Source organism: Gigantopelta aegis, chromosome 4 (genome assembly GCF_016097555.1).
Source record: "Gigantopelta aegis isolate Gae_Host chromosome 4, Gae_host_genome, whole genome shotgun sequence".
In the NCBI taxonomy this organism is placed as follows: domain Eukaryota; kingdom Metazoa; phylum Mollusca; class Gastropoda; order Neomphalida; family Peltospiridae; genus Gigantopelta; species Gigantopelta aegis.
The window spans coordinates 79,300,382-79,321,962 of NC_054702.1; the positions used below are offsets into that span (position 1 = coordinate 79,300,382).

The following is a 21,581-nucleotide window of genomic DNA, read 5'->3' on the forward strand; positions in this document are numbered from 1 at the left end:
GTAGTTTTATGTATGCAGCTAAACCAATTAAAAACAGGTAGAGGTCTGTGGAAATTTAATAATTCATTGCTACTATGTAAAGATTATGTTAATCTAGTAAAGGATACAATCACAAAAATTAAATACCAATATGCAGTAGCAGTATATAATTATGAAAAACTAGAATTGATTTCGGATGATGAAATCCATTTTTCTGCAAACGACCAACTTTTCTTAGAAACACTGCTACTGGAAATAAGAGGTAAAACAATATCTTATGCAGCTTTTAAAAAGAAACAAAATAATGAATTAGAAACTAAGTTGTGCGATGATATTAAACGTTTGGAGGAAGAAGAAAATATTGATTCAAAAGAAATTGAAAAAAAACCTTATGAATTAATCTGCGAAGAGTAAAGCTTAAAGGTCATTATATTCGGTCTAGTGCAAAATGGATAGAAGAAGGAGAAAAACCAACAAAATATTTTTGTAACTTAGAATCAAGGAACTATTTTAGCAAACTTGTTTCAAGAATACGTTTAGAAAATGGAAAAGAAATCCGAGATCAAGAAGAAATTCTTAAAGAAACTAGAGCTTTCTATCAAAAACTTTACTCCGCACCAGAAGGACAAGATGACAACAATATAATAGAAAAAAATAGGTGGATTAAACTTTAATAAATTAACTGATGAAGAATCTGAACAATTAGAAGGTGAATTAAAATACTCAGAAGTACTAGCATTTCTCAAAACTATGAAAAACGATAAAAGTCCTGGATCTGATGGATTTACTGCAGAGTTCTTTAAATTCTTCTGGACTGATCTCGGTCACTTTATAGTCAGGTCTGTTAACCATAGTTACTCCATTAAGGAAATGTCCAGTGTACAAAAATTAGGTATAATTACATGTATCCCCAAAGCAAATAAATCTAAAGAATTTCTTAAAAACTGGAGGCCGTTAACTTTATTGAGCTGTACTTATAAGATGGCATCCGGCTGTATCGCAAACAGAATAAAACAGGTATTAGATAAAATAATAAATAATGATCAAACCGGCTTTATTAAAGGACGATATATTGATGAAAACATTAAACTCATATACGACATTATGCAGTACACTGAAACACAGAACATTCCAGGTTTATTGCTACTTGTCGATTTCGAGAAGGCCTTTGACTCGGTATCGTGGTCATTCATAAATAAAGTACTTGATATTTTTTTAATTTTAAATCTTCGATTAAAAATTGGATCAAAACATTGTATAACAACTCCTTATCAAGAATATTGCAAAATGGTTTTCTGTCTGAACCGAACCGTTCATGCTAGAAAGGGGGTTGTAGACAAGGGGACCCGTTTGTTCGCCATATATTTTTTATTATTTGTGCTGAAATTTTTAGCTATTATTGTTAGAAATAACGAAGCCATTAAAGGTATTGATATAGACGGCCAAGAATACCTTATATCGCAATACGCCGATGACATAAGCTTCATTCTTGACGGATCTCCCGAGTCCTTGTATGGTACATTTAAAGTTTTAGATTATTACGCACGTATTTCTGGTTTAAAAATAAATTATTCTAAATCAAAAGCCATATGGATTGGAAGTAAAAAGTTCTCTAACGAGGTTTTTCACCATGCACGATGGAAGTTGGAATGTGGGGCAACAGATTTTTGTATACTTGGTATTAATTTCTCAGTTACCTTGGAACATATCATGCATCTAAATTATAATATTAAAGTACTGGAAATTCAAAAATTAATAAAATTATGGTCCATTAGAAAATTAACGGTTTTGGGGAGAATAACTGTTCTTAAAACCTTAATAATACCCAAGCTAATATATTTGCTAATATCATTGCCAGACCCAAGGAATTTTTTTTTTTTTAAATATAACGACGCTATTTCATAAATTTATTTGGCAGAATAAACCAGAAAAGCTCAAACGTGATTTAATAGCACAAGGTTATAAAACAGGGGGTATTAAAATGTTAAACATGTATCATTTTAAAAACTTTTTAAAATGTTCATGGATAAGAAGACTGTTTTTGAAACAATTCAAAGTGGGTTACTCTTTTCAAATCCGTTACAGGTATCTCAAAGAACGATTTAATATATATGGTGATCCTTTATTTCTAAAAAATGCAATGAGGATGGTCAAACAGTTTTGGAAAGATACATTACTGAGTTGGATAACTACTGAACAAAAACATAAGCCACAATCTGTAGATGATATTTTATCAGTTAATATTTGGGCATAATAGTGAAATAGTATAAATCATAAACCATTTTTATATAAACATTATGCCCCAAAAAGGTATAATCTTCATAAACGATTTAGTAGATGATTATGGAGAATTTTTAAAGTAATGAACAATTTGCAGAAAAAAATATCATATTAATTCAAATTTCATTAGCTATGCTTCACTAATAAATGCTGTGTGAAATAATTCATATCAACATTTAGTGATTTAAGGGATGATCGTTTTTCAAAAAAGTGAATAATCCAATTTTTCCTTTTAGGTTAAGACTTGTTTTTGAAAAGTAAACAGGGATGTACGGACATGTATCGCATACTCAACCATAAACAACCATAATACCAAAAGCGCAGATAAAATATAGAAATCAAGGATTTAATTTTGACTCAAGTGATTGGGAACAATACTATGAATTACCTTTCCAAAGCATTAATGATACAACTTTATTATGGTTTCAGTATCGCATCCTACATCGGATTTTAGCAACAAACACATTTCCATATATGATTCATTATGTAGATTCTAATATGTGTATATTCTGTAATAACTTCCCAGAAACTCTACAACATCTTTTCTATGAATGCACTCAGGTTAATACTTTATGGAAAGCTGTAGAAGACTGGATTTTGCCCAAAACAAGAATTGTTGTCCACTTTGACAAAAATACTGTTATGTTTGGTATTATTAACAAAAAGAACGTTAATATAATTAACTGGCTAATTATTAATATTAAATATTATATATACTGTACGAAAATGCAAGAATTTTTTTTTTTTAACTATCGCGTCCGTTCAAAACGTGTTGCAAAACAAATTTCAAATTGAGAAATATATTTATTTCAAAAACTGCAACTATGAAAAGTTTAATAAAGAATGGGCACAATGGCTCAACCTTTTTAAATAGTGAAAGAAAGAAAAAAAAAACCCATTACACTTAGATAACGATCTACTCAAAGGAAAAACTTTTTGTAATTGCATGTTCATATAACATTCCAACACAGGCCCGACTGCTGTTCCTGTTATTATAATTAGTTTAATTCTGCTTCGTTACTCACTATCAACTTTAGGTTTTTCTTCCTCTTCTTCTTCTTCTTTTTTTTAATTCTTCTTGTTCTTCTTCTTGTTTTCCTTCTTTTTCTTCTTCTTCTTCTCTCGTTGTTACACTTTTTTTCTTTTTCTTTTTTAAAAGTCCTGGACCATAAGGCATGCATAAAAGGAAGTACTATTTTATTTTGATTTGTACCTGCATATATCAGAATAGAATGTAATGTGAGTGCGTACGTGCGTGCGTGTATGCGTATGTATGTGTGTATGTTTGTATATATGTATGTATGTTTACACATGTATGAATATTAATTTTAAGATAAATTGTAAGGTGGTGTATCAGGGCTCCCCAACCCTGGCACTGTCTAATGGTCTGGGGACAATAAAAAATTTTTAAAAAAAGATTACAAGGAGCATTTCATTACTGACCATGTAATTGTGCTGAAAAACAATTAAGACATGCACAATTGTAATGATATATATTATTTAGATAGCGACCGGTTCGTGACAGTCTCAATATTTGTGACGCACAGCTAACGGAAATTGCTAACTCACTCCAGATAACGTCTCCATATTGATATTTGTTCATGTTTAATTTCCAACGACAGCGTGTCCTCGAATAAACTGCGCAGATTCAGCAGGAAGCCCGGGGAATTGTGTAGGGAATACTCCCCACCACCAGTGTCTTGTATCTTTGTAGCCACCGTGAATCATATGATAAGGTGGCGTGAAGATGTTACTTCTTAAAGCAAATATTAGATGATTTAAGGGAATAGTCGATGCCTCTTAGCTGTTTAATACCGATTAATTTATCCTGTATTGGATGGCACGGCAGGATGATAAGATGGTGTATAGAGAATACTATCTGTGGTCGTTGATACCAATTATCATCTTACAACAAGTTGTATCTGACGAGCGAAAACTATTTGGTAACGGTTTTAAACAAGATTTGTAAGATAAATGGTACCTAACGGTCACGGGTGTGGTATTCTGTTTCTTAGATATCTTCAAGAACTTAAGTTTAAAGTAAAATTAAAGGCTTTGCCAACTAAAACTTTTTATTTACAGAGCATTCAGGTTCGTTAGTGTTAATTTCTAGGAAATCTAGGTCATCACTAGGGAACAGCCAATGAGATGTCTATAAATGATACTTACACATGTATGACTCTGAGAACCGCTATGTGACTTATCACGAAACTCAGTGTTCTCCCCCACGGGTGTGTAAGAAATCACTCTACTTTTATTATGTTTGTTTATGTTACGAGACTGCTGAACAACACTTCTTTGCTCGATTGACGGTCTTTCTCTGAACTAAAAATATATGTTTAATCTCGTTGTTAAACAATCACTAAAACAAATTCATTTATAAGAGGTGTTCATTCCAGTTCAACAGCTCATTATCTCTCTGTCTCTCTCTGTCTCTCTCTCTCCTCTCTCTCTCTCTCTCTCTCTCTCTCTCTCTCTCTCTCTGTCTCTCTCTCTCTCTCTCTGTTTGTCTGTCTCTTGCCCTCTCTCTCTCTGTCTTTATCTCCCTCCCCCTCCCTCCCTCGCTCCCCCCTCTCTCTCTCTCTCTCTCTCTCTCTCTCTCTCTCTCTCTCTCTCTCTCTCTCTCTCTCTCTCTCTGAGTGCTTCCATCATTAAGGTGAACGATTCAATACAACAAACGGGGTCATCAGGACTTGCAATCGTGATCGAATCAATCTAACAGATCTCCGACAACAAACCTTAAGCTTTGATCTGTAATAAAGGTATTTTATTCCATTTGAATTTAGAGACATTCGGTATCATCTAGGCAAGATAACATGCAATATAGACCAGAGTGGTCTACTTTTGTTGTAGTGCGCCATTCAAATCCATCCAAGCCGACCGACGTCTGTTAACCGTATTTGTTTGTATAGCGCTATTCCTAAGTGACTAGCTACATTGATCTTGGAATGGCTGGGGAACAGAGATGTCATTCAGAAGTCGGCCTCTTTGTATTTAAATGTCCACGCATACGTATTTGACAGTACAAAACTTAATTAAACACGGACTTCCGTTGCTGTTTTAAATACAGAAATGCTGAAGTACTGAATAAGCTGAATGGCTAATTCGTTTTAAACAGTTTTAGATCTGAATAATATAATTTCCCGTGATCTGTTTTTATACACACAGCAAGGATTTTGACCTAACACGGGTTTCCTGTATTCCCATGAAATTCGACTTAATGTATATCTCTGTTCCCATTCTCTTTGTTTTTTTGTGGGGTTTTCTCTCTCTCTCTCTCTCTCTCTCTCTCTCTCTCTCTCTCTCTCTCTCTCTCTCTCTCTCTCTCTCTCTCTCTCTCTCTCTCTCTCAATTCGTCCTCTTTTTTTATCTCTGTCTTTCTTCCTGTGTGTAGCATAAAGAATAATGCTTTATTATTCTTTACGGTTACAAAAATATCAGATGACGACATTAAATTAAATATATTCTTGGTAGAAGCAAACTGAAAATCAGCTACCTTACAAACTATCAAATTATTTTGTTTTTCTGCACAGTATTGTCAGCACAATATAAAATTTGTTATTCCATTCAGTTTACACGTTACCTTTATGTTTTACTTATCTATCGCGGAGAACTATTAGGTGTTTCGTCACAAATGCTGCATGCATGTTTCATTAACTATTTTATATATTTATTTTCATTTTTATTTCCCTTAATGTGTAAGTTTATCGATACCTTTGCTATAAAGGAAGGAGATGATACCATTCACCTGTCACGTATTTAATTTCCACGCTAATTTGAAATGTCGTTTACTGATTGGCTGCCCGGTAACCGGGGTTCAGTGTCCAGTGCACTGTGGGTGCCAGCCAGCTGCGCGAGACACGTCATTTTCACTAAACGTCACTACCGACGTCAAATCAATGTGTTCTTGTCACTTCAACAGGTTATATATGTCGCTATTAAAGTTTGAAACTTCGTCAAATGCTGTTCCCCACACCGAACTCATACCTCAAGGTGCCACAGTCTTTTCTGAAGTATGGCTGACATCGTTTTAGGCACGAAAAACGTTTTTATGAGTAATTATAATAGCAAGATTTTACATTTTCAACTTCTGTGATACAATTTCAGGAATACCTAAAACAATTGATTAAATCTAATCATTACGCAAGATGTAACGAATTCGGTATTTTGTTATGGAAGCACCGTCACTCACCTTCTTCCAAAGAAAAATAAAACAAAATATATTCTGTAGGAAAGGTTATGTTTTCAGTTTAGAGGCAAACTGAACAAAGAGAACGATATTTGATTACCATCAAAAATGTATAGTGATAATGAGGCTTACAATGCAAGGTAACAGCATGGTGTCAAGGGTAAAGACCGCGGGAAGCCTTTTAACACAGAACAGTTTAAATGTGGATACAGGATATGCTGGCTCTCCTTATTCACCTGAGAGAGAGATCGTATAGGGTGTATACTACCAAATCAAATCCCATAGACGACAATAGTAACATACGTGGCTAAAACTCCTACCTGCAGCGTATCAATCGTCATAAACGCCACATATATAAATACTACCACCCTTCACCCTTAAAGTGAATCAGAAAAATATGACAGTCAACTGCTCATTTCTGAGATAACGGGTAGCATCTATGACTACCCTAGTTCCGCACAAAATTTGAGTACAGGTACAAGCACAAGGCTACTTGACACAGTGGTACTAGATGAAATAAAATTGCACACAGTTTTTGCCCAGATGAAACTTTTTTCTTTTTTTTTTACAACCAACACACTCACATTTATCACCAATCACAGGACTTGTAGTGTTCACGTCTCTATCAAAAGTCGACTGGCCTCGGTGGCGTCGTGGTTAGGCCATCGGTCAACAGGCTGGTAGGTACTGGGTTCGGATCCCAGTCGAGGCATGGGATTTTTAATCCAGATACCGACTCCAAACCCTGAGTGAGTGCTCCGCAAGGCTCAATGGGTAGGTGTAAACCACTTGCACCGACCCATGATCCATAACTGGTTCAACAAAGGCCATGGTTTGTGCTATCCTGCCTGTGGGAAGCGCAAATAAAAGATCCCTTGCTGCTAATCGGAAAGAGTAGCCCATGAAATGGCGACAGCGGGTTTCCTCTCAAAATCTGTGTGGGCCTTAACCATATGTCTGACGCCATATAACCGTAAATAAAATGTGTTGAGTGCGTCGTTAAATAAAACATTTCTTTCTTTCTTTCTATCAAAGGTCGGTGCACCTCCAACTTTGACCCAGCCGGAAGTTATTTGGTTTAGTACTACCTATAAGTCCTCGAGTAATGCCTTCTTTCAAATTCACCTGCTGTGGGTTCATGGGTTCTAGGTTATTGCAGTTCTGATTTAACTTTTGTGTCTGTTACTATTTTAGAACTACCGACTGCGGTGTCCCGCTAGGAGACATTGTTTGACGGACATGTATATGCGAACCTATCTGGCGTGGCGGTGGGCTCAGTGTGGCCTCGGTGATGATTTTGCTAGTCTTCGCTTATTAAGGTTATTGACAGCCCAGTTAAGTACATCTGATGCTTCACAAATGGATTTAATTATACGTTCAACAGCGCTCACTTCACAAATTAAAGTCCCTGCTTGTGCTGTTCTTCTCCGTGGTGCAGGAATGGCAACTTTTTCATTAGAGTGGCGAATACAACGTATAATATCATATTATGTGGTGTGTTTCACAACTAGATACATTCCTAAATCCTGAACCGTTACATACGCAGCACGCTATATACTCTCGTTCCAGCCAGTGCACCACAACGGGTATATCAAAGGTCGTGGTATGTGCTATCCTGTCTGTGATATGGTGCATATAAAAGACCGCTTGCTACTAATGGAAAAATGTAGCGGGTTTTCTCTCTAAGATTATATGTCACAATTACAAATGTTTGACATCCAGTAGCCTATGATAAATAAATCAATGTGCTCAAGTTGTGTCATTAAACAAAACAAACTTTTATTAAAATTAAAATATATAAATATCTACAGATATGAGTTATAATATTTTCAGATTTATAATGTTTTTCTTTGGTGATCAATTGCGTTGATAACTCACTGTTATTTTGTTGTTGAGGTGTAGTTTAATAATTGTTTCCAGTATACCACCGCTACTTGTAAACGCTTGTTTCGATGGCCTGGCCATAACATTCTGTGTTAGTAGGCGGCATCTTTCATGGATGTCGTTCCAGCCAGTGCTACACAACTGGTGTATTAAAGGACGTGGTATGTATTATCTTGTCGGTAGGATGCTGCATAATATAAAAGACCCCTTGCAGCTAACCGAAACGATTAACCCATTGCGGGTTTCCTCTTCTATTATGTGTGGTTCTTAACCATTATTATGTCCGAAACCATGTAACCGTAATTTAAAAAAAAATGTGTTGGGTGCGTTGTTAAATAAAACATTTCTACATTGTTCCTTCCTTTCATGGATTATGAATGTGACTTCAAAACTGTTTACACTGTGGTTTATTACTAAGTTTAGAATTTGGTAATGTTGGTAATCCCTTTTTTATCTATTTTCTTTTCTTTCACGCCCAATGACCGATGACATTCATTTATTTACAGCTGATATCAATTTATTTTTGTAATAAAAACTCTTCATATCAATCGATTCTACGAATGGAAAGAAGAGGAATAATTGTATAGTGAGACCTCAGCCCATTTTAAACTACGGCTAATTGGTGTCTTATTTCGACATTCGGTGGACAGTAAGAGAAGAAAACAGCAGGCACCCCAGAGGCCACTCCTAACAACAAAGCAACAAGAGTTTGATTGAAAACATATTTCATTGCATAAACAACAAAAGGATTGGGGACAAGTTTGCCAACTTACTAGGCCCTCTATATCAAGTGATCTTTTACATACACTTTACCACTGACACGACAGTACATCCCACGATATTTGATATAATAGTCTTGTAGCATTGGCTGAGACAGAAAACACTAGCCGAGTTCATTATGGTGGACGATCAACCATACGACGTATCGCACCGAGCTATTCCACGTGTCGTATACAAATATTTCCCATAATAATAATGTCCAGTCCTCAAACCAGTAGCATATTCAGGAGGATAAGCGATCGCAGCCGCTACCTAGACTGGTTTTGCACCTAACGTTAGATAATGTCGTATGACAGAAGACGATGGTACCAGACGAGGTTTTCTTCTGACAACTGTATGTCAGGATTACCAAATATTTGACATCCAGAGCGCCCGTTGGTGAGAACATCATTCCTTATTTTTGATAACACATAGTGTTAACACATATACGTGCGATAACAATTTTAAGACATACGACTGGCTGCTCCTAGGTAATGACCAGGTCACCAATGCCATATATCCAATGAAAAGCTACACGATGGAAATCGATTAGACTGTGACGTATAGTTAACCTGACATTCATGTGTCTGTGACGCTTAAGTCGGCTACAAGTGCAACGGCTGTAAATAACGTTTAGTCGTAAAACTTGTTAAAATTCGCTTAAAACCTGGTTTTTGAGGATATGTAAGAAATAGAATAATACATTCGTGTCCGTTAGATACCATTTATCTCACAACTCGTTGTTTAAAAACGTATCAAACTCGCTTTCGCTCGTCAGATACATTTTAAAACAACTCGTTGTGAGATATATGGTATATAACGGCCACTCGTGTAGTAGTATCTATGTGTGCATCTTCTCGATTGCAAGATTGCTTACCTCATGTTAGAATTAGGGTTATGGTTAAGGTTAAGGTTTGGGCTAGGTTTACGGTAAGAGTTACGGTCAGAACTTTTGGAGTAGCGGACCTTCGGAAGATTGATATGTCACCTACACATCGCAAGGAATAGAATACTACATTCATGTCCGTTAGATATCGTGGTTTAAAAACGTATCCAACTCGCTTTTGGAGCACATCGCCCTTAAATAGTTCTTTATGAGCATGATGCTTTTGGGAGGCTTTTGTTTTTAATTCGTCGACGTTGCTCTTACCCAATATTACTGGGTCACAGGTCAAAATCTTATTTTAAAAAAACCCCACTTGTTTCGAAGTTACATTATCTTATTTATCCAGGTCAACAAAACGCTTTCACATGTCCACCATCCATCACTGGATATTGAATGAACACCGGGTGAGTATTAAGAGCGACAGATTGCTGCCATTCATTATTTGAGAGCGTTTCTAAATGCGTTAATCTCGTGTTTACACCAGGAGCAGATAGTGAAGAGAAATTCACAGTTTGGTTATTCTACTGTCACGTGAGAAAATGTATGACTTTCGATAAACTCTAATTGCTTGGTTTCGTTCGATAACAGTGTTTACCCTCTTTTGGCTAAATAAATACGAATTTCATCATAATTATAAATTAAAAATAAATACTGTACCATTAATATTTGATAACAAAAAATCCCAGACAGTTTGTTGAGAAAACCTTACAATAATCGTAACATATTACAACATGTTCCAGTTTTTAATAAACATTTAAAAGCAGTTTCTAATTATGTTTTACAAAACCTTTGTTAAAAATAAGAAATAAAAATGACAACGTCAAAAGTTAAAAATGACTAAATGATTTTAATGAATTTGATAGGACAGTAAAATATATTATATGGTTAGTATGTTATACAAGAAACCCCCTCCCGCCCCCCCCCCCCAAAAAAAAAACAAAAAAACAACAACAAAAAAACAAACAACCAACACACACAAACAAACCCACCAACAAAAAAACACCCACAAAACCAACAACAAAAAAAACAACTCATGAAAACAACAACAAAAACAGCAAAAAGTGAGCTCCGTGGTCTAGTGGATAAGCTGCTGGACAATCAAGCTGACGACAGTGGTTCAAATCCCGTCAAAGCTGGCTCACACATTCATTCATCTTTCTCATCTATCACCCTCTGCCTATCATTCTCATTATCTTAATATAAAAAACTTTCCAATTTCTCCCACGATTTCAATCTGTTTCGACCCTTTCTGTCAATTTCCTCCGACTCTGTCTTCTGAGCTGTCCACACCATCGCTTACCTGTCTCAACTTCCTCCACGGGTGCAGTCTCTGTGTATATCCCTGCACCCACCAGGCATCCTCGTCCTCTGCCGCTAATAAAGCTGGTCTGACCCACGGCACTAACTAACGACCGCCGGTAGTAGGGGTGCATAGTAGGTGGTTACAAGTGCCTCTTAACAATGCCAGAAGTAACTACTGAACACTCCCCGAAGTGGTCAGACTAAGCCCACAGCTAAAAGCTGATGGGGAACAGGTGTGTGGCACAGATAGCCACAAGAGACAAGCACCTGTCGCGGTTGGAGAGACAAGGACTGGGATGTGGAGGTGGACAGCGAAAGAAGTTGAAAGATAGGAATTGCCAGATCGGGAAGAAATGAGATGGAATTCAAAGGAGAGAAAGGAAAGGTGGCACTGGGATAAACAAAAAAATATTAAAACCCCCCAGCAAAACCACACACACACCACACCCACCCACACACACACACACACACACACACACACACACACACACACACCCCCAAAGAAAAACAAACAACCCAAAACAAAAACAATTAAAAAACCCGCAAAAACAACAACAAAACAAAACAAACAAAAACATACATACACATTTCTTTGGTAAAGAATCATTTAATGCTTTATGTTAATATTCATATTTCAAAATATAAAAACAAAATCACCCTATATAGCTCATCATGATCTCATTTAAGTATAATGTGTGTGTGTGTGTGTGTGTGTGTGTGTGTGTGTGTGTGTGTGTGTGTGTGTGTGTGTATACATCCCACTATGCTGAAAAAGTAGTCATAACCATTCAGGTCTAAAAACAGAATGTTCTTGACTATGTATATATAATATTAAAAATTACTTGAAATAAGACCCTTAATTTAGAAAGTCTGACATCTCTATTTTGTTGAGCGTTAATTCCGAATACTGATTAGGTTGGAACGCTAATGAGCCGACTCGCGACGGTAATAGAAATAAGGAAAACTGTCGTCTGCTTTCTGGCGGCCACAGGCCACTCTTCTCTCTCACTCTCTCTCCACACGTCGCCGTACGGTGAAAAGAGAATCGTTATGGAACCACGCTGTAGGCGGGTGACATGTTTTGTTCACATGGTCGTAAACAGCGCTTTTATATTACAATGTGATGGTCATAACCGCCAGTGTTCGTCACATGTGGTTATTTCGTGACAATAGCCAGAGGTTGGAGGAAAATGGAATCGAAGAATGTTCAAGACATCCCTTTTGATACGGTCAAGTTTTTGCTCTAAAAATCGTTTAGAAAGAAAATAATTAGACCACATGTATCCCCCATTTTCGGATTTTTTTTTTTGTCTTGCGCGTAATGACTACATTGATGAATTTTTTGATACGGAAAAGCAAAAACATTACATGTGTATAACTATCACACCCATACTAAGCTGGTTCGTGGGAGACGGTAAGGATAATATAGCTGTACTTACCACTTAATTTACTTTTAAAAACATTCTGCAACATGTATGAACCTATCTAATATTTAAAACAGCTAAAAATCGTTTTTTTTTTTTAAAGATAGTAATTTTATTCTCTAGATGCTGGACAATCGTGCATGAGAATTGTAAGAACAATTTCGTCAGGAAGCATTCTCCTACACTCATCCAAATGGCTTTTGCCCTGCCAACTTCAAATGTCACATATCAAATGTCACACATCACTGTCCGTTAGCACACACTTATATTAAAGGTCAAATCCAAATAATACACCTGGAACAAAATAAATTAATAACACCCAGTGCAAATGTGAATCTCAAACGAACCATGAGTTGTAATGTAAGACTAGATACCGTTAAAGCCGCATACCCTAGTTCCATCCAGCGAAAATAAATTATAATTTAGTTAATCTACAAACCTGTAACACACTTAGATCACGTTTTTATCAAATGGAGTGAAAAAGCAGGTTTTATATCGATAAATACCATGGGAATCCCCATGTCCCAATTGCTTGAAATAATGTTGAAAGTTAGTATTCTGATGTCACCGGTAGAAGCACAACAATGCCTACGTCACGACAAATTTCACAGACTTGGGGTGCGTTCGTTTCACCTCTCCTGGACATGTTCCAACTGTTCTGTCCTGGTTGTATCCCCTCTCCAGATATCGTAAGACTTAGCAAAATTATTGGTTTTAAGGGTTTGTAACGTTTTGTATTGAGACACTTACTTGTCTGAACTTTATTGTTACTGAAAATTTTCACGAACTGTGACGGAAAATCTCACAAATGAACAACAACAAATCGGATGTTGATTGCGCGAACCGTGCACGAGAAAACAAACCGAACCAAAATGATAACGGTCACGTGATATACCAACGTCTGTGACATTAAAAATAGATTGGACCTCGCTTGCTTAACGGTTTTTTCTCGACAACACGTTTTGTGAAAAAATGCAAAAAATGCATTTCGTGGTTTTACAAACATCATGATTACCAAAAAAGCACTTCAGGTGAATGGAAATGTGTATTCTAAATAATAAAATGTAAGTAAAGTGCAATTTTATTTGTGAAAAATGGGGTTTAATAGCGAAAAACAACGCCGTAATGGTTAACAAATAAACGTAACTAGGGTGTGTCCCTTTAAGTGTATTTATCATGCAACCATACTTCCTGCTTTTACCATAGTTTGACACCCAATAGCCGATGTATTTTCGTGCTGGGGTGTCGTTAAACATTCATTCATTCATTCATTCATGCAACCATACTTCCCGTGACCTAATAACCTCTACATGTCAATATGTCACTTCCTGATAACACCTCCGTTGTTAACATAATAACCTTGGCGTTGCTATGTGTTATCGGGTCACTAGGAAATGAGTTGTGCGCATGACGGATATTTGCTTAATTTTCAGGTAGGTCGTTTCCTAATTTTTCAAACATCCATTTTCAGCAATAATTGTTGAACTGCAATAACAAATATAGTATTTACACTTCCCGTAACATCAAATTACCTCTTATTTTTAAATTTAAAACAAAAATGTAAATAGCTTCCTGCAAAGAATGTCCACATAGGAACAGCGTCTGACCTCACATGTACTAGAAGCCAGTGATGTAGCCTTTATTGCCTTTATTTTCACAGAAAAATGTACAAAAATTGTAATGTTGTGACACAACAGACTTTGAAATATAATCAAAGTATTTTATTTAAAATTTGGAAACACATAACGTTTTCCCAAGATGCTTTCGGGTACCTGCTATTATCTGACTTTCGGTAATAGTTCCTACACGATAAATCTAATAGTTTTTATACCGTTTTTGATGAAATATATTACCAACAATATAACTTGAAAGGGGTCGCATTATAAACAAATATCAGGTTACTATGTTTTGACATCGTGGCTAATTGGCGAGGTTTAGATAAAGGCGAGCGTCACTATATATAGAATTGTACAAACTTTGGGAATTCATCCAAAATATTTTGGCCAATATATTTTTCATTTAAAATACTGTTCAAAGAAAGATTTCAGATGATGTTTTCTAATATTAGTCACAAACAACATACTTGGAAAAAATGCACATAACAGATGGTTCTAGCTGTTATTTAACATGTATATTATTTCATTCCGTAAACACACACAGGCTAGATCAGTTGATGATGACCTACATAATATTATTACAAATAGTTTTGTGTGCTTTGATGTCTAGTAGTAGTGATGATAATGATGGTGATGATGATAATGATGATGACGACGATGGCGTCATTGGTCTACAGTTACAATGGTCAAAACTATGCAACCAAATTCAATAATCGGTCAAAAGTGAAAGTGCAAAATGACAATTTCAGCCATAATCAAATTTCATACTGTACCATGGAACTTTATATTCATATATGGTTTTATCCGATCACCAGATTAATGCCACTTTTGCAGACGGTCAAGCCTACTGTTTAGGTGAAGTTGTTTAAAAACCACAAGCATCATAAGCTAATTAGGTCGTCTTCTAGTCCCGCGTATTTAGTCGTGAGGCGTTGGTATTAGTTAGAACGGGAAGTAAAGAACACAACGGGTCCACCGACGGCGATCACTGCTACTACCCATTAAAGGGACATTCCTGAATTTGCTGCATTGTAAGATGTTTCCGACTAATAAAATATTTCTACGAATGAACTTGCATATAAAATATATTTTCTTGTTTAGAATATCAGTGTCTGTATATCCTATGTGTTTCTTGTCGTCTTTATATTTGTAAAAAGTCCAAACTGGGTTTTTTCTTCAAATAATTTCGTACGTACGAAAAAACAATATTTTAGGAAAAAAGATGAAATTTAACCTAGTACAAATATTAGAATAATCAGAAACACGTTTAATATACAGCGACTAATATTTTATGCAGAAAAATATATGTAATTGTAATCGTTAAAAAGTCTCTGTTAGTCGATAACATCTTAAAAAGTGCAGCAAACTCAGGAATGTCCCTTTACACATCAGGCAGTCGTTCTACCACTGATCTTAAATATCAAACATCCATGTTATATACTATGACATGATTTATATATACTATTCTAACTGTATATATCGTTATTGTTTTATTTGTGCTGCCATTGTTTTAACTGTACTATATTCGGCTGTTAACTTTATTGGTCTTTTAGATATTTTCAGCGAATAGTCTCTCATAACTTAGTATAGAGTGACTCATTACAATTTTATACTTTATATTGCTTGTCTGTATATGCTAAATTGTAATCTGTTGTTATGAGGTGTCGTGAGACTTTAATAAAGTATCCGTCTGTCTGTCTGTAATATACGCTTGGGTATATAACAGACAAGGTGGTCATAAACATCTCTTGCCCGTAATCGTTCTTTATTAACGAATTTTATCCTGATGTAAGGTGTGGCTAGCACTGACCGAAATAAAAACAAGTTTTACGGTTGCTTTTTAATACATCCATTAAGTTTGCCGGAATATTTTCTGCTTCATGGATTTGTGTCCTTGCGAAAAAACGTCCAATGACGTCAACAATTATCCGAGGTTATTATCAAATGGTTTCACCGTTCATTCACAGTGAACTCGGGTCACACATTGAGTTAGCTGGAAATGAGATGCGCACGTGAAGCCTAATACGAGGTTTAGATGCCATGTTCAATTTCTTCCAGCTAAATTCACAGAAGCCACAGTTTCGTACTCTGGACCGTGCGACACGTCACTACCTAAAGCTATCGAAATTATTCACTGTGAATTCAGATTAATCGTATTATCTGCGCGATGATTTCAAAGTTACTGTGCAGTGTCCATTAAAACGGCTTCCGAGAGAAGCATCAATGCTGTTGCTGTGGATATGGGGCTAACACTGTAAACCATATATTGAGTGTTGACATCCAAAATATGTATGTCCTCTTTTTTTGAGAAAATGAGAGTAATCCCTATTTCCGCTTTTTTTTCTCTTAAATCGAGATTTTTTGGAAGAATATATTTGTAATAGGAGTGATGCAATGCTATATTATTTGAAAACATGAACAAAATTGCTTTGTTTTCGGATTTTGTTTAAAACCTTTTAACATTTAAAACTTTGAACACAACCAGTTCTGGTCATTTGTCATAGGCGTACGGGCTCCCATTTTTCTAGGGGAGGAGGCTGATTTTTGCCTAAATTAAATCATAATGCCAGTATCTGGATAACAACATTTACTTATTACATTACTGCCAAACAGTTATATAGTATTTTCATATGGATTACAGCTAATATTGTGGGTAGAAGGATGGAAATACACGGTGAAAACGTTTCAGGCCAGCTCATTATGCCCGAATATCTCTATAATTTTTGCTCGAATTTGAAGATTTTTTCCTGTCTAGTACGCTTATGTCATTTGTCCCTGATATTCATTGTGTACCTATTGATATGGTTATAGAAATATGCAAATTCTTTACTAATACGACTGAGTAAAACCGAAATTCAAATAATGCTGTATGCTAGCAATTCGTATTATTGGTATTTTTAACACTAAATTCCTGTTCGCAAAAAATATTAAATATTTACTATAACATAAATGTTATTTTGTGTACACCTTTAATTAAAAAAAATACATTTACCTGATTAAAAACAAGTCAAGATACCTCATCTGATTTGTTGAACAATGAAGAGTAGATTGTGGTGGGCACAGGCATGTATTTGTTTTGATGTCTTGTGGAACAACGTTTGTTATATTACTTATGGATGTAGCATAAATCCTCGATATCAACAAATTATGTAAACCAAACAACACCCCAGTGCCTATACTGCATTGACAGTCGACAGTGATTGAAAAGGAAAGAAAAGAAAAGAAATCTTTGTTGAACAACTATCAACAGCACACATTAAATCATTACTATTTGGTGTCTAACGTGTTTATTTTGAAACAGTCTAGAGTAACAAGAAACTCATTACGGCCACATATTTCATTCCTAATAAAAAACAACAAGCACTTTACTCAATACGGCCACATATTTCATTCCTAATAAAAAACAACAAGCACTTTCAGAACAGACAGGGCCGTATATACCACAGACTTTGTTGTACTCGTCGTAGGGTACTGGTTGGAACTGAAAAATCCCCGTGTCCATCGAGATAAATCGATGCTGCCATCTAACGCACCGTAGTCTTGCGCTCTAGTACTGAAGTACATTTCGTAACTTGTTTGTAGACGATTTGGTTGTTTAGCCAGCGCTGTTGCTAGTGTACGTGGCGAGGGGGAAGTATTCACAGCTGTAGCCTTTCATTATTAAAAAATGCCAGTTTATCATAAGGTTATTCTATTCTGTTGTAATATTTTACATCACAACAGAATAGAATAGCCTTATTCTCTGATCGAGGACGATGCATGTCAGTTGTGTCATTGATACTACGATCATTGCCGTTACCCACTATTAAAAACCCCCAGCGTTAACTACGGCCCTTTTTAACGAGAGGATTCTTTATGACATGAAGACAATTCTAAAGTGATTGGTTGTCTTTGATAACACCGTTTATCGGTTTAAGATGTCCTTTCACGTTATTGAAATGCTTGTAATGTTCGTAATTGTTGGAGAAGCCCTCGAGAACCATTAGACCTGTTCCTCGATGTCTCTCTATATTTGCACTGCCTCTTTGTTATTATTTTGTTTGAACTGACGAAAATGCACAGTTGTGTGCTAACATAATGAAATTACAACCTCAATGGCTTATAACGAGTTGTCGTTTGTACATTATTAATAGTATTACGCGTGCTAACTAACGAATTGAGTGAAAAGACATTTGAATTGTCGGAAGAAGGCGACACGAATGACGAAAATTACGGGTAATCTCTAGTGAATACATGTATTTTCACTGCTTAATTTCAGACATCTGAGCAACACCGGCATTGAAGAACTGCGTCCCTATGGTTTTCAGAGATATAAAAAGTTAAGAGAACTGTAAGTAGACGAAACGAAATTACATCATTTGTACTTAGAATATAAACTGAAGCCTGACATTATAAAGAGAGAGAGAGAGAGAGAGAGAGAGAGAGAGAGAGAGAGAGAGAGAGAGAGAGAGAGAGAGAGAGGGGGGGGGGGATAAATAAAGAGGGAATGAGAAAGAGAGATGAATGTCGATGAAACTCAGTCTGGGACCCGAACCCAGTACCTACTAGCCTTAAAGAGGCAGTCTCAAAGTTGCATTATAATCAAATGCTCAAACATATTATATTCATTTTTCTTTTGAAACATAAAGATTATACATTGAATTACATGCAGATAATTTCCTTTACTACAATTTTATAAATTTATAGTATTACAAAATCCTATAATGGAAGGAAGGAAATGTTTTATTTAACCACGCACTCAACACATTTTATTTACGGTTATATGGCGTCAGATATATTTTAAAGACCACACAGATATTGAGAGAGGAAACCCGCTGTCACCACTTCATGGGCTATACTTTTCGATTAGCAGCAAAGGATCTTTTATATGCACCATCTCACAGACAGAATAACACATACCACGGCCTTTGATATAGCAGTCGTGGTGCACTGGCTGGAGCGAGAAATTCCTATAAGGGTGACGGACATGTCAACACGTGTCGTGACAGTATGGCTGCTATTTTAATGCATACACCATACATATTTTGTTTGTACTTTAGAGTTTTCGCTAAAGATTCTTGTGAAAACCACTGCTTACACTGAATGACAACACATTACAGTTTTGATGTTCTTCACTTAATTATAGAAAACATTATATGAGAGATAGATTAATAGCAGTTATTTGTCACAAGTTGCCGGCCTCGGTGGCGTCGTGGCAGGCCATCGGTCTACAGGCTGGTAGGTACTGGGTTCGGATCCCAGTCGAGGCATGGGATTTTTAATCCAGATACCGACTCCATATCGTGAGTGAGTGCTCCGCAAGGCTCAATGGGTAGGTGTAAACCACTTGCACCGACCAGTGATCCATAACTGGTTCAACAAAGGCCATGGTTTGTGCTATCCTGCCTGTGGGAAGCGCAAATAAAAGATCCCTTGCTGCCAATCGGAAGAGTAGCCCATGCAGTGGCGACAGCGGGTTTCCTCTCAAAATCTGTGTGGTCCTTAACCATATGTCTGACGCCATATAACCGTAAATAAAATGTGTTGAGTGCGTCGTTAAATACAACATTTCTTTCTTTCTTTGTCATAAGTTATGCAGTTATAGCGAAATATGACACTGGCAACTTTGAGAATGTACCTTTAAAGTTTGTTTTGTTTAACGACACCACTAGAGCACATTGATTTATTAATCATCAACTATTTGGGTGTCAAACAAATGGTCATTTTGACACAGTCACAGAAAGGAAATCCGCTACCTTGTTTCCATTAGTAGCATGGGATCTTTTATATGCACCATCCCACAGACAAGATAGCACATGCCACGGACTTTGATATACCAGTCGTGGTGCACTGGCTGGAACGAGAAATAGCCCAATGGGCCCACCATGCACATTTAAAGACGATAGCTTAACCACTGTCGCCATTGAGTATTTTACCATGACATAGCCGTGTTTCTAGTTACAAATGTCAAAATGTCAGACTACAATTGTCGATAATTAAATGTTTATATGTTTCAGACACATGCGTAACTTCTATCAGCTGCTCATCATACATGCTGGCGCCTTTGACGGGTTAGATGAACTGAGGATTCTGTAAGTATTGACTTTAAAGATTATATCAGCTTCAACATAAATACTTAAAGTGGACACAGCGAACGGTTCATGAAAACGGTCACCATCAAAGAATAGAAATAGATTCACGTCTCAAATATAGTATAAACTGTGATATTAGCACCATGCAATTTATAGATAAATTCATTACCCACACACACACCACAAAAAAAAACCAAACTTACAACCCCCCCCCCCCCCCCCCCCCCCACACACACACACACACAAACACAGCAAGAACAAAACAACAGTTGATAAGCTGCTGGACAATCAAGGTGACGACAGTGGTTCAAATCCCGTCAAAGCTGGCTCACACATTCATTCATCCTCTGCCTGTCATTCTCATTATCTTAATATAAAAAACTTTCCAATTTCTCCCACGATTTCAATCTGTTTCGACCCTTTGTGTCAGTTTCCTCCGACTCTGTCTTCTGAGCTGTCCACACCATCGCCTACCTGTCTCAACTTCCTCCATGGGTGCAGTCTGAGTATTTCCCTGCACCCATCTGACATCCTCGTCCTCTGCCGCTAATAAAGCTGGTCTGACCCACGGCATTAACTAACGACCTCCGGTAACAGGGGTGTATAGTAGGTAGTTACAAGTGCCTCTTAACAATGCCAAACGTAACTACTGAACACTCCCCGAAGTGGTCAGACTAAGCCCACAGCTAAAAGCTGATGGGGAATGGCAGATGTATGACACAGATAGCCACAAGAGACAAGCACCTGTCGCGGTTGGAGAGACAAGGACTGGGATGTGGAGGTGGACAGCGAAAGAAGTTGAAAGATAGGACTTGCCATATCGGGAAGAAAGAGATGGAATTTAAAGGAGAGAAAGGAAAGGGGTCAGTGGGATAATTAAAAAAATAATAATTAAAAACCCCAACAACAAACTACATTACATAACATGAATTACTGCATCTTTATCTTGTAATTTATTAATGAAAAATGGTATATATCTGATTAAAAAGAATACAAGAAAAAATGTAGCACTATAAAGATATTGTATGTGACCCAGTAATACCTGACGTGATAAAGATATGGTGTACAGAATAATGTAACGAACCATTTTTTTCATTCAGCAAAGACCTGGGGCCTAATTCACAAAGCTCTCTTAGGCTCTGCTAGACAACAAAGCATCCTCTTAGCAAGTATTTTAGCATTGCACTGTGA

The 21,581-nt window shown here is 36.6% G+C and overlaps 1 protein-coding gene across 1 annotated transcript in view; it reads left to right on the forward strand.

The window, feature by feature from the left end:
* LOC121370012 (lutropin-choriogonadotropic hormone receptor-like) overlaps nucleotides 1-21,581 on the forward strand; it is a 70,671-nt gene that overhangs the window by 30,024 nt on the left and 19,066 nt on the right. Inside the window, exons 2-3 of the mRNA XM_041495104.1 lie at nucleotides 18,578-18,649; nucleotides 20,316-20,390. Coding sequence (XP_041351038.1) covers nucleotides 18,578-18,649; nucleotides 20,316-20,390 — 147 coding nt within the window. The remainder of the gene's footprint in view (nucleotides 1-18,577; nucleotides 18,650-20,315; nucleotides 20,391-21,581) is intronic.